Below are 17,583 nucleotides of genomic sequence, written 5' to 3' on the forward strand. Positions count from 1 at the left end.
TACCTTCAAATCAAGAGTGAATAGGCATCTTCTAGGCAAGCGCGCTCCACCTTAGGCTGCATCATCGCTTACCATCAGGTGTGATTGCAGTCAAGCGCTCGTCTATAAATATAAAAAAAAAAAAAAAAAAAACTATCCAAATTGGCTTTACTTTTACTCCTTGCTTGATCAACTGGTAATATTACCAACTGAACAATTAAAAACTTATGATGACATATGAAACAAATTAAGTTTTTTTTTTAATAAACCTCCTTCCTCGTCTTTTACAACATGCAGATTCGTGTGGAAGGTGTGATAAAGGATAGGTTATGCCCTCTTGTTCTGTCGAGTTATCATGATAAATCTGTTTCATTATTTTTGGGAGATTCATATTATAACAGGCGATATTACAGGGTTATCTAAGCGCTAGTCACGAAAAAGGGCTAATGGAAAATTAGATAGAAAAATAAGGCAAGATGTTTATTATCTCCCACTGCAAGCTGATATTGTACATTCAATTATACAGGCATATTAAGGGATAACAAAATAAAAAATATACTGATTGATGAAATTCTAATAATTAATTAACCACTGAATTCTCCACAAGTCAGCAGGACCTCATAAACAAAGGAATTGATAGAAAACAAAATGAAATGGTCACAGGTGAACAGCTCCGAGTTCCGTCACACCACAAACAAGTAAGGCTACTACTAGACGAACAAGAGAGTCCGGTGGGGTCTCCTCCTCTCCTCAGTGAAAACGCATCATACGCCAGCATCCAATTTATCTTTTGACAAATAAATCTGTACAAAATATATTAAATATATACTCTGTATTGCTAAAAACTGTAACGCTACCTCATCAATAGTTCATTCACGATTATTAAATGATTTAAAAACACAACTCGTTCACGTGCAAGAACAAACATTAACCTACGGCGAGAGCCCGCGCCGGCGGAGTCTATGTACAAGTCAACGATCCATGCTGCTCAGTCTCGCGACAACGCCGTCCTGCGTCTACTCTGTCTTATAATTCCGTTGCTTTAATTTCATGTCGTACGTCTGCGGTCGTCCGATCTAGTGTCGCGTATCGCGTCCTTTGCTTACAGTCCGTGCGTGGCATCATAATATACATAGTTTATTGTTATACGGTGTGGGCGGTGCGTGTGTTAGTTCCGCTCCGACTCGTCGCAGTCGCGCGAGATGTGGCCGGGCTTGCCGCACACGTAGCACGTCTTGGTGCCGTCGGGGCAGTTGCGCGAGATGTGGCCGGCCTTGTTGCAGTTATAGCACGTCTGGCCCGACGACGACTCGCGCCCGCCCTCGGGGCAGTTCCGCGCGATGTGCCCCGTCTTGTTGCAGTTGTAACACGAGGGCTCGTCGGGGCTCTGCGCGCACTCGCGCGCTATGTGCCCCGTGCCGTTACATCTGCAAACCACAAAGGGGCACCTTAATACTCTAACACCAAACGTGTTCTTTCGTATGAATAAACCTGCATAACATAGGATAAAGGACATTTTTCAAAGTGACTGGCTAGGACAACGTGGTCAGAATGTTCTTTGTATAAAAAGATACATAGGTAGCTTCCATCTTACACGGCTGACATGCGCGCCATTAGATATTATCTCTACCTATTATGTCATCTTATTTAATAGGACGGTGATTGATGACCATATTTAAATCGTTGCGTTAGCCCTACAGGAAGATACTTTTATCCCGAGACAAAAAGTTCCTAAGCCTTTTTGTCAAAAAACTAAAAATAATAAATGCGGACGAAGTCGCGGGCAACAGCTAGTTCTTTATAAATGTTTTTTGTACCAAGAATTCTCTAGATTCACGGATATTTCTCAACTTACGTCACATCACACGGCCAATTCTAAAACACGTGCCGCGAGATCACGTGATTGTTTGGGGGTCACGGTCAAGACCGGTCGATTAAGTTTGAACCGGCGAATATCCTTAATATTTGAATTCAATTATCATTGTTAAAATATACTGATTTCAGTAAAATGACCTTACCGAATATGTTACTTTCGAGATTTGCTATATAGTACATTTTTAGAATGTTTCATCGTTTTTATAATAATTATATGAAACAAATATTGAAAAAAAAAACCAGCACAAAACAAACATCATGGAAGTAAAAAGAAAGAACTTTTCGAAGAATTAGTAGAAATACAGAGAAATAACCATTATTTCTCTAAATGTAAATACACCATTTAAATTAATACGAACAAGAATATTATCTTATCGATCATACTAAAACACTTTTCGTGCCCAAGATAAGCCTTGTTGTTCCCGCATTTACGCTTTGGTCCTCCCTTGTTGCACTTGTGGCACGCTTTAACTCGTCTCTATGTGTGTGTTTACCTGTAGCCACGGTACCCTGTTTCGGTCACTCCTAAGTGGCCGTTGTCCTTAAACTTTTCCCTCACCGATTCGATCTTATGACCCTAGGTATAACTAGTTATACCTAGGGTTACCCGACACAAAAATAAGGTATTCTACTCCACTTCATGCAGGCGTATTTTATATTCTATTATACTAATAGACTACGGTAAAATATTCTTGATTAGACAATGTTTACTATACTAATACCAGTCATAACCCAAAATTTATAGTTATTAATGTTAAAATGTTGGTCTCCCCAACTCAACCTAAAACGCAACCACCTTAAAATGTAATTGTTTGCAATCATAGAATTTATTGTTGCGCAATATGCACAAAAAACTGCAAAGTACTGTGATTTTTATCGAGGCTCTCCGGAATCAGATTCACCCTATTTCTCTTTAAAATAGTTGGCAACACTAATTGTCCCTGCACGGGGAGATAAATTTCTGCCCATGTTGGCTGCATGGGCGGACCTTTATCTCCCCGGGGAAATGTTTTGGAAAGGAAAATGTTATCATTCCCACAGCTTTATCAACTATCCAAGCATTGTATCGAAATAATAATTTATTTTTCCGTCTTTGGCATGTGGACAAAGTAAATTTCAACACTGGTCAGTAGACATAATCGGGGGATAAAATTTTTGTCTCCTGCCAATAATTTCTAAAATATGAAGGAAAATATTTTTTCATTCATTGAAATGTTAAACACATTTAAAAATTAATATGGACAAATAGTAAATTACTAATAATAAATTCGAGTACACGTCTCCTATTCCCTGCTGCCGTGCCTTGGCAGATGAGCATGTTGTTGGGGGATTTAGAGCGACAGAAGCGTGAGCGTGCATACAGAACGGACGTGTTTACAAATCAAATTAAAATATTTAATTGTTATAGTGCTCAAAATTAAATCTTACGTTAATTATTCTAAAGCAGTTATCTCATTGTAAGTGAATTGACCTTTAAGACTACTGGCTACTCTGCAGCTACAAACTATCGGTGTACCCTGCGTCCCTCCCCACCTCGGGTAAGAGAGACAAATTTATTTTTGGTCTTGCTTCGGCGTACGCAGCAAGTGAACGAGTTTACAATTACCACGGATCTTTAATATTATGTCGAACCAACTACGCTCACCTACTGGAAGTGACTCCAATGAGCGGCGAAGTGGCTCGCAACCCAATTTATCGAGTCCAAAACTTTTTCAAGCTATGCCCGAAGAACCAAGAATTACTTTCCGAAATAAGAGGAAAATTCCACAGGATGACCACGACCTTCGACAAGAGTTGTCAGAAATACAAAACAAGATGGATGTCATGATGAATTTCCTTACTCAATTTACTTCTGTCCAAAAGGAAAGTATGTCAAAAATTTCCCAAGATATTGCGTCAATAAAAGAAACAACAGAAAGTCTAGTATTAGCACAAAACACAATGAAGTCACAATTGTTAGAACTCACAAACTCGGCAAAAGAGTCTCAAGAGAAAATTTTAGCATTAGAGACTGATGTCCAGCAAATTAAATCTACCGCAACAACTCCTTTAATAAACTTTACATATGAAGACATAATTCATGAAATACAAGAGCGGAAGATCAGGGAGCAGAATATTATACTTACAGGAATTAGTGAACCTAATTGCGATAACTCTCAGGAAAGACAGTCTTCAGACAAACATGAAGTCTTAAGAGTAATAAGATCAATAGCTAAAGATAGTCCAGAGCCTATTAAAGTTATTCGTTTAGGAAAATATAACGCTAATAAAAATCGACCTATCAAAGCGGTCTTTAATGGACCTAATTTAGTAAAAACAATACTGCGAAATAAAAATAATATGCTAGTAGATAACATCAAAGTTTTCTCTGATCAGACTCTCAATCAGCAGGCAAATTTCAAGAAACTTAAAGAAGAATTGGAGCAACGTCAAAAAAATGGTGAAAATAGTATTGGTATAAAATACATAAAGGGAGTACCCAAAATTGTAAAATTTCAGCCAAAAAACTACAAGCAATAAACATAACTCAACAAGAATCTGACAAAACTTTACAAAACAATAATAAAATATCCTATGAAATTACCACTAATTATGCAAATATCTCTATTACAAATAAAAGGTTATGCTTCTTTTACTTTAATGCTCGCAGTATTCTTAAACCAGGTAAATTTGATGAATTAAAATGCATATTACACTCTTTCCATACACAAATACAGTTTATTGTAATAACTGAAACATGGATTAAATCTAAAGACGAAGCTAAGAGACTTCTATTACCCGGATATACCCACTATTATAATTATAGAGAAAACACAAAAGGTGGCGGAGTTTCTATCTTTGCTCACGATAACCTAAAACATAATATAACTGAAGAACTGTGTATAGCCGGCATGCATTATCTCTGGATACATGTAAGTGACTACTGTCTGGATATTGGTGTTATATATAATCCTGATCGCACCAACATCAAAAGCTTTCTTGAAACATATTCGAGTCAACTTCAAAAAAGAAAACGAGTTATTGTCTTTGGAGATTACAATCTTGATCTTTTACGCTCTGACAGAATGACAATGGATTATAAAGAAATGCTAAAAGAAAACGGGTTTAGTCTACTAAATAAGGTTGAAGCTAAGTATTGCACGCGAGAAACGTCTACAACTAAAACTTTATTGGATCATGCGTCTACTAACTTAAAAAGTCATGTTTTTCATATGGCTGTCATAGAATCAAGTATCTCGGATCACAAGCAATTGTATTTGGAAGTGGAGAAATACAAACCTGTAACTAAAAAGAAAATCGAATACGAAGCACTGGACTACAAAATGTTATTTAAAAGAGTGGAAAAAGAAATGGAAGGCAACATCACAAACTTCTCAGATTTAGAAACTATATTAACTAACAGTATTAAGACGAGTAAAATAAAGAAAACCAAAATATTAAACCCACCGAGAAATGATTGGATTAATAAAAATATACTCATTGATATTGATAAAAGAAATGCTTTATGGCATCAACATAAAATGTCACCAAAAGACGACCAAATAAAGCATGACTTTTTGAAACAAAGAAATGCTGTGACTGAGAAGATCCAAAAAGTAAAGAGAGAATATTACATAAAAGCATTCAAAGAATGTACAAAAAAACCTATGAAAATGTGGAATTTATTAAACAGCCTCTCTAATAATAAAATTAAAGAAATCTGTTCTCCAACAAAGTTAAATATAGTTAATGATACAATTACTAACCCCCAACGAATATGTGAATCCTTCAATAATTATTTTTCGACTGTCGGGTCAACCTTAGCAAATAGTATACCTATAAAATATCATCAGAATGAAACTTATACGCTACCAAATCAACGATGCTCTGATGCAGGCCTATCTCAGATGTCTCCAGTAACTTTAACTGAGGTTTCTAAGTTAATTGACGATCTTAATACTAATACAGCTTTGGGCATTGATGGTGTCAGTTCTAAGGCAATCAAGTGCATAAAGAATGTTTTAGCTGAAAAACTAACGATATGCATAAATCATTGCTTTGATCAGGGCCTTTTTCCCGATACTCTTAAGGTTGCTAAAGTTTCTCCAATTTTTAAATCCGGTAGTAAGTCTGATCCTGGTAATTACCGACCTATTTCAGTATTGCCAGTATTATCAAAAATTTTTGAAAAGGCAATATATAGCAGGCTTATACAATATTTAAATTCAATTAATTTTCTATATGAAAAACAATATGGCTTTAGATCTAAATCGAGTACTATATCAGCAGCTATAGATCTTGTGACCAATATGAAACTGCAAATTGATAAAAAACAAATAGTTGTGGGAATATTCATAGATCTTAAAAAAGCTTTCGACACTGTCAGTCACAACTTGCTTCTTAACAAATTAAATAGTATTGGTATTAATGGTAAAGCTTACGAAATATTAAAATCATATCTCGCAAATCGGTCTCAAATAGTAAAAATAGGTAAAAATTGTAGTGGTCCTGCTTCAATAACTTGTGGCGTGCCACAAGGCTCGATTTTAGGTCCCTTGCTCTTCCTTATTTATATAAATAACATACACGAAATAGGTCTAAAAGGTGATATATCCTTATATGCTGATGACACTGTTCTTGTTTACTTTGGTGGATCTATAAATTCCATTATGAAAGATGCACAAAATGATTTAAATAATCTTAACGTATGGTTTCAATGCAACCTTCTTACCATAAATACTTCAAAAACAAATTATGTTATATTTGCTCCAAAAAATAAGACAATTCATAATTATGACCCTCTCACTATCTCTAATGACACTTTAGTTAAATCTGACAGCCAAAAATATCTCGGCTTAATCCTTGACAAGCATCTGACATGGAGACATCACCTAGACAAGCTTCGCAATAAACTGTCATCTTTGATGGGATGCCTGCGTGGCATCGTTCACTGTCTTCCAAAAAATGTAAGGTACACTATATATAACTCCCTTGTTAAACCACATATCGATTATTTAATTGAGTTATGGGGGACAGCGGCAAAAACAAATTTAAATAGAATTCAAATAGCACAAAATAAATTAATTAAAATATTATTTCACTATGATTTTCTAACGCCAACCAACAAAATATATAAAGAAACAAAATTACTCAACATAAGACAAACGTATATCTATAACACCTCTATATTAATTCGTAAAATACTTAATAAAGACATACATTCGAAAATAACTTTTACGAAAAAAATTCAAGTACAAAAACGTTCTCTCCGACGCGCGAGCCACCTCTTATTGCATAATAAACCTCGCACTAACTATGGCCACAAAAATATTATATTTGAAGGAGCGCAGATTTACAATAAGCTACCATCTGATATAAAAGAAGCTAAATCTATGTTTATTTTCAAGAAAAAACTAAAATTTTACTTAATAAGTAATGTGTCACTGTAAGTCCTTTCTAGTATTCGATGATCTTTGTTTTAGAGTTGTGTTTCTGTTTAGTAGTTTTGTAACCACCCACTTTTAAGATCATTTTTGTTTTTGTTATTAGTAATAATTGTTAATACCCTCTATAATGTACGCTCACACTATGTAATAGAACTTGTAAGTTAATTAATGTTTTCTCAATAAGCGAATTTTTATGTAATTCTTCTGAGAAATAAAGATCTTAAACCTTAAACCTTAAACCTTATTTAGATATTGCTAGCCGCGCTGCCGTTATCGCAAGTGTCTTTAACCTTGTTGCACTTGTAGCACGCTTAAACCCATCTCCTTGCGCTTACCTGTAGCAACGGTCGGCTTCCTCCTTGCAGTCTCTTGCGAAGTGTCCGGTGCGGTTGCACTTGAAGCACTTTTCGCGCTGGCGGTTGAACCCAGAGTCGCGTGCACCCACGCCCCCCTGCGTACATTCGCGCGCGAAATGGCCGGTCCTGTTGCACTTGTAGCACACGCTTGAACTCATTTCTGTTAAACAAAAACCAACAATGTAATTGAATAATGCTAGCCGTAGCACAGGCTCCGGTCTCATTGGGCTGCATCTTCTAAGACACCACAGTGTTAAAATGCGAACACTTAGATCTTATTGGATACTGAACGGTGTAAAGTCGTCTTACATTAATTAAACAATAAATTAAAAAAAGAAAATGTACATTCTACTTCTCACTTCTGACGCACGTCCGGGATTCCTGACTTTGTGCTCATAATACATTAATACATTTTGTACACGTTACGCTAATAATCGTTAGCGTCACGTATTTTATTTTATTTGACGATACGATGGCCCTTGAATTCGAAAGACCAAATAGAATAGCTACTTTTCATCCGTCGCTGAATTTCTTTTGGTAACGTAATAAAAGGTACTTCGTTAGTTACGCAAATAAAAAATCTTTAGCCAACCTGAGGCGAAGGTATGGCCTTATGTTTCTGTAATTACACCAGAAACCACGCCCATCAGACATCAAGGCTGCTTGGAAGTAGAAGTAACACATCTCTTACTTTACCGGTTATGCTCTACAACAACTAAAAGCACAGACCTACTACGGGAAACAGTCCTCCATAGAAAAGAGAAATTTAGTGCTCTCATGCGGATTATTGCCCTTTTTTTCAGCTTGTTAAAAAGTACATAAGCAAGACGGTTGGTGAACGATGAAGTCAAGATGAAAGCGTCGTAATAAAAGTGGCTAACATCGAGTGACGCGCAAGTTAGCCCTGGAAGTTCGAACTGGAATAATAACAGCAGTTCACGAATTCAATACTATTCAAATCGGGTCATCATCATCCCATTAACGGCACATTAATCCCTACTTTTTTTTTTTTTTTGATGATTTCTGCTTCATGGCAATCTGTTTTCCAACAATAAGCCACTTCTTTGTTTGATTTCTCAGTTTATGTTTTCCTCAAGAGCCACACTTGTGTGAAAATTCTTTTCACACGACTCTCTTGTTGTCAAGTGGTAAATCTTTTATGTAGGCTCGGTATGTCACTTCTTTTTAGCCGGGTATACTGAAGAGCATCTTCTCCACTTAGAGCGTGTGCCAGTTTGTTTACATGGACGGTCAGCTTCTCTTGATACTTCAGGCTGTGTTGGGTTATTTCCTGCCGAACTGTTTTTAGGCCGAAGTCGAAGTATATGTATCTATTACTTATACAATGAGGGATGCCAAACATTGTTCTCAGAGCTTTGGTCTGGAATCTTTCCAGGATATCTATATTGCTATTGCTGGCAGTTCCCCACAACTGTATTCCGTAAGTCCAGATAGGTTTTATGGTAGTTTTATACACTAGCATCTTGCTGTTGGGATTTAGTTGTGATTGGCGTCCCAATAACCAGTTCAGTGACCGCAATTTTCCATCTAGTTGTTTCCGCTTTGTCCAAATATGTTTTTGCCATGTAAGTTTTCTGTCTAGGTGCATGCCCAAGTATTTTGCGTTATTATCTTGAGGGATAACTTTGCAGTTTAGCTTTACTGGTGGACATGTTTCTCGCCTAAGTGTAAATGTTACATGTACCGATTTGCTCTCATTGGCTACTCTCCCTACTAATATTATAAATGTCAATGTAAGTTTATTTGTTACGCTTTCACGCTAAAACTACTTAACATTTTCTTGGAAGTATTAGAAGTAATACAGGATACTTTTTATCCCGACTTGGTTACTTTGGGAGAGCGATGAGTGTTTGACGATTTTACACCTAAACTCCGACAAAATATAACCGATTTAAATAATTATTTTTGTACTAAAGAGGTAGGTATAATATGTGTTTAATTTTGCACCAACTGTTTTTGGTTACTTTGGTTGGAGATAGAGGAAGGACAGAACTCCTCAGTGGACAGCAGCAAACCCCTGATTTAAGGCTTCGCGATACTGAATACTTACGGAAAACGAAATCAAACGCAGACGAAGTCGCGGGCAATAGCTAGTATACCATAATTTAAACCGCTTATATTTACAAAATACCATGCGACAAAATAAACGGCCCACTACAGAGCACGGTCTCTCTTTAGAATGAGACGATTTTAGGCAGTTGTCCACTACATTGGCAGAGTGCGGATTTGTAGACAACGTAAATAAATGTGGAGGCTGGAACACACCTTTTTGCACTAACTATGCAACAGGTAGCCACTGTTAAAGTCAAAGACAAAATTTTCAAATAGGTACATAGATGGCACTTTTGATGCGTACATTACGTGTGAAATATGACATAGAAGTGAGATGATGGCGATAATCATATTCGTAAACTTATAACTAAAGCTACGAGGGTTTCAAACACGCCCTGGTCTAAGAAGAAGTCCACTACAAACTTAGCCCGTTGTTTTTTTTACCCCATCTTCAACGTTAAAATTCAATATCTTATCTGACAACACCGTTGAATCATCACGTATCGACCATGAACGTGGTTGGTCGACATAAAAAACTCGTTAATGCAAAAAAATATTATTAAATCTAATTGATTTTATGGCGAAAGACCTTCAGCGGTAACATAGCGAACGTCATTCCTAACCGATCTAAGGTCACGGATACACCGAATACGGTCCGCACGGTCATTGTCCTCTAGCTGCGTCCCTTTCTCTCTCGCGACCACGCCCATCAGTATGACAAGGCGCAACTTCGACTAATTATTAGCAATTCGCACTCTCATTCGTGACGTGGGCGCTTGACCCTGGCTGATAAGAGGCGTATGCGACAAGATCATGGCGAACGGGGTACGTACAAGGTACATATATTTCAAAGTATACATATAATTAAACAGTGTCGGAATTTAACAAACGTAAATATTAATCTTAGAAAAATATAAACCATTTAATTTGTTTATATTGCTCGTAATATCGATTTTTATTTTAGAAACTTCCCGCTAAAACAGCTGGCTATTGAGTTGTGAAAGAATTTGAGTATTAAACAAAGTAAATAAAGTTCAATTCTCCTCTCGCTCGTGGAGGTGCAGCCTAAGGTTTTTGGAATTAAACTAAAAAAGCTGCTTGAAGCTGTATGTCATAATATTGCGAATAGGTGTAACGTATTAAATATACCTAGTCTTATTATATCAGTGCAACCGATAAGTCAGCTTTAGACTCGCGTATGCGTTAATGTCGCTTTAACAGATAGTTCGTGCATAGACTACAAACACTATTGAATTCAATGCCGCGGAAACCAGATGCTTTTCCAGGCGTAAGAATCCTACTAATATTATAAATGTGAAAGTGTGGATGCTTGTTACTCAATCACACAACATCGGCTGAACGGATTTGGATGCAATTTGGGATGCATTTAGCCTTTGACATGGAAAAGAACATAGGCTACTACCTTTTATCCCGATTCCAGAGGGAAAATTGAATTGTTTTCGAGCTAAGCCGCGGGCAGACAGCTTTGAAATTTGTAATGCATGTTGCCTATGCTATGGAAAATGACAGATACTTTCTATACCGATCTCTCAAATAGTTCCCGTGGTAAGATTAAAAATTGGTAACGAGCGAAGCCTTAGACCCAATTCTGAAGTCAACGCAGCTAGGACAAAATATGTGCCAAATTTCACCAAAATCGATGAAGAAGTTATATATGCGTAATTCTTATATAAACTCTTTATTTAAATAGGTACGTAGTGTCTAGTTCGCACTACGATTTCTGGACAGTAGCGAGTATTTTTATCTAATAAATTTCTTGCTACTAGACTAAAATACTAACATAGTGCGAACTAGGCTTAAGAGTATAAGTAGGTAGCCTTTCAATAAATATAGACATGCGGCATCGATTCCGATCGATAATGATCGCGATAAAGAATCAATAAATAAATTGTTAAAAAAATAAAAAAAATACATTTAATAATTAGGTATAGGTATGGGCAAACTGATAAGTTATCATCTATATTATACATGTAACACTACTTAGGAGGCTATCCATTTTTAATTAATTACAAGTATTAGAATTGATTTGAATTTTAAAGCTTATCTTTTTACCCGCAAAAAGTTTTTTTTCAATCCACTACAAGTTGGCCCTTGACTACTAACTCACATGATGGTCAGTGGTGATGAAGCCTAGGATGGTAGCGGGCTAACCAATTAGTGGTATCATGATATAACAGTGGCGTGCATTTCATACATGCGCGAAAGCATTGCCTACTAATTTTTTTGATATGACTCGTAAAGTAGAATTTTTAAATTTTATGCCTTTTTCCTGCTTTATGCATACCCTGATCAAAAGCTTTATGCACGCCACTGAATGGTAGGTAGTTATATTAAATTAATACTATACACCACTAATCGGTTTCCACGCGACATCTTACCACAACGCTTTGTGGTAGCTGGCCATGGCCGGAGCCTCCCAGCAGACAAAGGGTGTATAAGTTTAAAATGTATTTCAATACCATAAAAGGACTATATTATGTTCTAAATGTAAATGTCACTTCTTTAAAAAAAAAAACTAACTATCTTTCAAACCCTAACATTAGAATTTTGACAGCTGGCTGTGAAAGTTCCATCAAAATCGATTCAGTCATTCCAAATTAGCTTTAGATTTGATTACAAACAAAAGAAAAATTAATAAAAATTTTGGGTTTTGTTCTCACTCTAGTGCTATAGTGAGCTGTACTAAGGTTAGTTGTTTGGGAACCACATACAGACACCTCAATTTTGTTTATTTATATAGATTAGATTGGTTACATATAAGACTAGCGAGGCAATTTTAATGAATTACAAGGTGAAATTAGGTGGGTATTTACTGAGAATTTTAAATGCTTGGTGATAAGATAAATTATAAAGATTAACTGTTTCATAACAAATAGTTTCTTGGATATAGCAAAGTCTGGGGATTTCTGTTTTTTTTTTAGTTTGCCTGATTTTTGATATGCTGTTGGTTACCTACTGTGTTTTTTTGCCGTTGACATCCTTACTATAGTCGTAAAAATGTAATAGGCCCGTTTTGACATTTGTGCAAGACCATAGAATGTAACTTGGAACGAAACTGAAAGAAACAATAAAATAAAAATCAATTACATACAGTGTTTTAAAAAATACGTAATTTTTTTTGGGACGTTAAATAATATGAAAGAATATATCGCGAGTATTCTTTTTGCGCTTACTTTATAGTAGCATGCAATTTATAATTCTTGCGAAACGTTCCGAAAACAGTTACGTTCTCAGTCTTTTTTTTTTTATACTAGAGCTGTAACCATTTTACTGAATATCGAAATTAAATATTGTGTAGTTATCTTTACTGCAAAGAATCAGCTTGGTTCTCAAAATGGGTTCTAAATAATGAGAGTTGATGTGTCTGACCAAGCGGCACATGACTGAAGCGTCCCCGCGCGCACTGCGCAGTTTTTCGTTCCTCATCTTGTAAAGTTGACTGTGCGCTCGTTTAAGTTTGATATATATTGTTTACTATTACGTTAACTATGGCTCTTCTATTTTGGACATTATTTTAAACATAGTGATTTGACTCGATTTTTGTGTTTGTTGTTATATAGTACTAACTCTGTTTCAACATGTTGAAAAGTGGACGTATAATCAACAGCCAGTCACGCGTATTGGTTGTGAAGTTAAAGGAATGCTTTGAACGAACGAACACTTTACAATACATAATAATATCAATCAAGTACTGATACAAACTTGAATTGATTTATCGTGAGTATCGAGTCCCGAGTCTTATGGTTCCATAACTAGTTACGTCGCGATGACAAATGTCAAAACGGGCCTATTACATTTTTACGACTATAAATATTATAAATGCAAGTGTGTGTTTGGTTTACTAAGCAGCCAAATAGCTAGCAGCTAGTGACAATATATGATGGCAGTAAAAAACTTAGTAAGTCAGATAGTATTGATAGTTTAACTCTATTTAACTCATTTGCAAATCAGATTCAGGCAATAATGTACATGAGCTTAGAAAGAGGGAGCTCTATCTATATATTTGAGTCAAAATGGGGAATTTTGTGTAAATCAAATTTATAATGAGTAGTATTTATTGTTTATTTTAAGTATGCCTAATATAAGGACTTTTGAAACATCAAGAGACAAACAAACACACATTGTAGAGACTCTACTACCAGTTGCCCATTTATACAAAATTGGAAAATTCATGAACCTTTGAGAACATTATGGAAAATTCTCAGGCATACAAGTTTCCTCACAAATTTTTCCTTCAATATTAAAGCAGCTCCAAAATGATCCAGGTGCATTCCAGAGATCAAAATCAGAAAAGCTTAGCTAAAAGCTATTTTTCATCTATAGTTAAAAATGACTGAACATAAAATTTGTTCTAAATCTCACCCTTATCCAAATGCCTGAGAAAATACACTATTGCAAATATATGTATATTATAATAGTAATAATAAAAATAAATGGCTAATAAAACATAGAAAAAAATTTAGAAAAACAATAACTAGGTTTACAGTGAAAGTTGAAATGATTTTCTTACATCTAGTTGGCTGCTACAATTTTCTTTATCAACTTTCTAAAATGAAGTGCCATAGCTTAGTTATCTGTGTTAGTGGTACATTTTGAAAGTTCAGAAATAGGTGAAGTGTGAAAGTAATAAGGTAGGAATATTTTTTTTACTTTTATTTTCATACTCAGTTTATTTTACATTCACAAATATATATATTAATGTTTATGAACACAGGTGCAATTCATCTATACATTTATATGCAACAGTCTAAAACAAAAGAACTTATTATTCACATGGTTCATAATAGTGTTGTGTGAGGCACCTTTGAAATTAACTGTTTATTATAAATGTAAATATTTGTTATTGGTAATAAAATGTTAGCTGCAGATGTTCTGAAAGTCATTGTTCAGGTCACTGTTAAAAATGAATGTCAAAGGCAAGAACCACAATAGCAAAAATATATATGGACAATAGATGACTAATTTAAACTGTTTTCCAAGAATAGTCAGGTATGTCATACTATTCAATACAATGACAGAACAACTATTAAAAATCTATGTAGCTCTTCAAAGCAAAAAAAAACCACCACCAACCACCAGATATGCCCCGCAAGAGATTCAGCAATTCAGCATGGTGTTGATTACAGTATGGGTTAAATATAACTGCCACACCTCCTGCCTGTTACCATCTTAGACATCATCACTTATCAACATGTAAGATTGCAGATACAGCCTAACTAGTAATAGAAGAATAATTGGCCGAAAATTAGTGTTTACCATGAATGATAAGCTAATAAAGATATTAAAAAATAAAGATGCAATTTCATAACCCTTCTAATTAATGATCCCCTATTAGACACTAGCCTTTCACTGGGACTATGCAGAGCTTAGACCCACCGTGTTATTCAAACCACGGTTGGTGGGCTTAGGCTACAAATATAAGCATTTAGATAGTAATTATCGTTAGGTATTCAGTATACTAACATCATAAGCTCCATGAGTCCACCGTTCTGCACTGGGCCGGAACGTCGGAATACGGCCTATACCCTTCTTATTGTTGGAGGAGACCAGTGCCCGGTAGTGGGCTTGTAATGGATTGATATGATGATGATCATAAGCTTGCCAAGCTCTAAAAAGCATAGGAAGGAAGAGAGGCACTATAAAGCCCAAACCATGTTGTATATTCAAGATAAAAATCCATAGACATTTATTTTGCCAACAGAGTAGTCTGGATACACTATGTGACCCTAAAACCCCCAAAGCTGTCTGATCCACCTGTCATATATAAATTGCTACAATTAGGGCTACACTGGGAGGAAGAGATAAATTTTGCACAGATGCCAAAAAAAACGTGTAACATTGAAACAATACCTACTGAGATACATTAAAAAAAATTTTTTAAGGTTTAGTGAAATGACTAAAATGTGTTAGGTTAGGACTACAAAATACATAAATTTGTGAGGTTATTTCAAAATTAATATTATTACAACTTATCATTGTAAAATGCACTTGATTTATGCTAATAATACTGAATACTTCATTTATCATGTTAATTGCTTCAATCGTTGCTACACTACTATAAGAACACTATTTACTTTGACAAGGTTATAAAGGTCTTATGGGGGTTAACTGAATAAAATTCAATATTAAGTTTCATGGATCATTATCTTCCAACTGTACACAGTGCTGTAATTATTAGTTCTTTCCCAGCAGCAGTTATGACATTTAGATGCGTCATGTGGAAAAAAAAAAGAAAAGTTGATTACATGGCATACCAAACACTACCTACAGACGGTAATACAAACTAAGTCCTGTACGATATATCTGATTCATTCAAACCCTCCGAATGATGATCAAAAACACTAGGATCGCTGTTTACAGTGACAAATTACCTTAAATTTCTAAACAGCTATGCGTGTCGATGTAGCTCGATGTCGGAACAACCACGTTCATCAAACAACCTAAACACGGACTTTTGACTCGAAATAAAACAGTGTTTCATACAAAAATACGAAAGGTGTACGCCTACACACTGTAATTCATCGCAGACGTGTAAAAACACATACCGAATGCAAGTTTGTACACGGTAATTTAGCCTAACCACGTGTAGGGTACCGGCAGCGCGCGGTTTGGAGCACAAATTTCCACTTAACACTTACCTATTTGCTATGAAAACTTCTTATTCACTTATTTCACTATAAATACGATCGTTATGCGATCGAATAATTAAGATTTTTTACAAATTAAACGAAATTTATGACGCTATGTTTGCAAGGAAGCCAGCCACCATCACTACGAATGCGTAAAAGACATTTTTGAGCATAGACACGAAAATAAAAAAGTTATGAATGCGTTATAGTGAAACCGGTTGCCAGTAGTGAAAATTGACTGAGATAACTAGCCCACTAGGTGATTGTTATAAAATGATTTTAAACTATGCTTTATACACATTATGTTACGAATAAAAAACACGAACACATTTCCTTGAGTAATATCGGAAAAAAATATATTAATAATATGTTTATTTGAGATTGGTTACTGCGTAAATCGTAGTGCAGAATTTCGTTTCTTATCTGATAATACTTAGTACTTCAGAGATTAAAAAAAAATGTTAGGTTAGTTTAGCACTAAATTATAATGTAACGTACCAGAGTGTGATGTTTTAATACTTTTACGGCGCCAATTTGCTCTTGTTTCTGAGTCTGACGAATTTAATGAAGTTGACGACACTGATAAACTTCGGTTTCGCCTCCTCTTACTTGCCTCCACTGTTAATCTAGAGCTACAAACTCGACTCAATGATTTTTTCTCCGTAGGTAGCGTTCTAGTTGCGTCGTCCATTTGTACTTATAGTTAATACTGATATTTAAAATCACTTATCAATTTTGTTCGCTGTAATCGCAAATTACAAAAAGACAAATAGGTCAAGTTTTATGGCAGTCGGACGGTTATTAAAAGTAGCGCGATTTTTAAATGAAAATCACCCGCCTTAAAAAGTATATTTTTATTTACATTCTTTTACTAAACATTTCGACAGTTATTCGATTTATTTTTATATTATTGCAGATGCGTGTCATCGATTCACGCGCCTTGACACTATAATCGGCCCGTTAGCCGCCATACCCCCTCTGATCCGCTGCATATTTACTTATTTGTTAATTATATTAGGTATTTTATAAAATTAACAAATAAGTAAATATAAAGAAAGAGTACTTTTAATAATAAGAATCTTTTATGTCTTATTGTTAAGTACTCGATATTTCTTACATTCAAAATTTGAGGTTTCACATCTGCTGGGAATCCCATCATAGCAATATTTTTTTTGAGGGATTTATATATCAGGGATTACTGATGTGTGAACTAAATAGGTCTAA

At 35.4% G+C, this 17,583-nt stretch overlaps 1 protein-coding gene across 2 annotated transcripts; it reads right to left on the reverse strand.

The window, feature by feature from the left end:
• Nucleotides 1-440: 440 nt before the first annotated feature.
• On the reverse strand, nucleotides 441-16,536 carry LOC120633089 (CCHC-type zinc finger protein CG3800-like). Of its 2 annotated transcripts, none has more exons than XM_039903196.1 (3): nucleotides 16,369-16,536; nucleotides 7,616-7,796; nucleotides 441-1,406 (listed from the first exon to the last, which is right to left on the reverse strand). In XM_039903196.1, exons 2-3 carry the CDS (start codon nucleotides 7,792-7,794, stop codon nucleotides 1,148-1,150), a joined length of 438 nt encoding a protein of 145 aa, XP_039759130.1. In that variant the 5' UTR covers nucleotides 7,795-7,796; nucleotides 16,369-16,536; the 3' UTR covers nucleotides 441-1,147. The 2 variants fall into 2 exon arrangements, with proteins under 2 accessions (XP_039759130.1, XP_039759131.1); XM_039903197.1 differs by lacking the exon at nucleotides 16,369-16,536 and adding an exon at nucleotides 14,093-14,114.
• Between the last annotated feature and the right edge of the window lie 1,047 nt (nucleotides 16,537-17,583).

The sequence above is a fragment of the Pararge aegeria genome, chromosome 21, assembly GCF_905163445.1.
Source record: "Pararge aegeria chromosome 21, ilParAegt1.1, whole genome shotgun sequence".
Classification (NCBI taxonomy): domain Eukaryota; kingdom Metazoa; phylum Arthropoda; class Insecta; order Lepidoptera; family Nymphalidae; genus Pararge; species Pararge aegeria.

Excerpts from the sequence above, each read along its gene's own strand:
- LOC120633089 (XM_039903196.1), bottom strand. The coding sequence starts at position 7,794 with ATGAGTTCAAGCGTGTGCTACAAGTGCAACAGGACCGGCCATTTCGCG. Across the intron at positions 1,407-7,615 it reads GAAGCCGACCGTTGCTACAG|ATGTAACGGCACGGGGCACA; the intron begins GTAAGCGCAAGG and ends TGTGGTTTGCAG.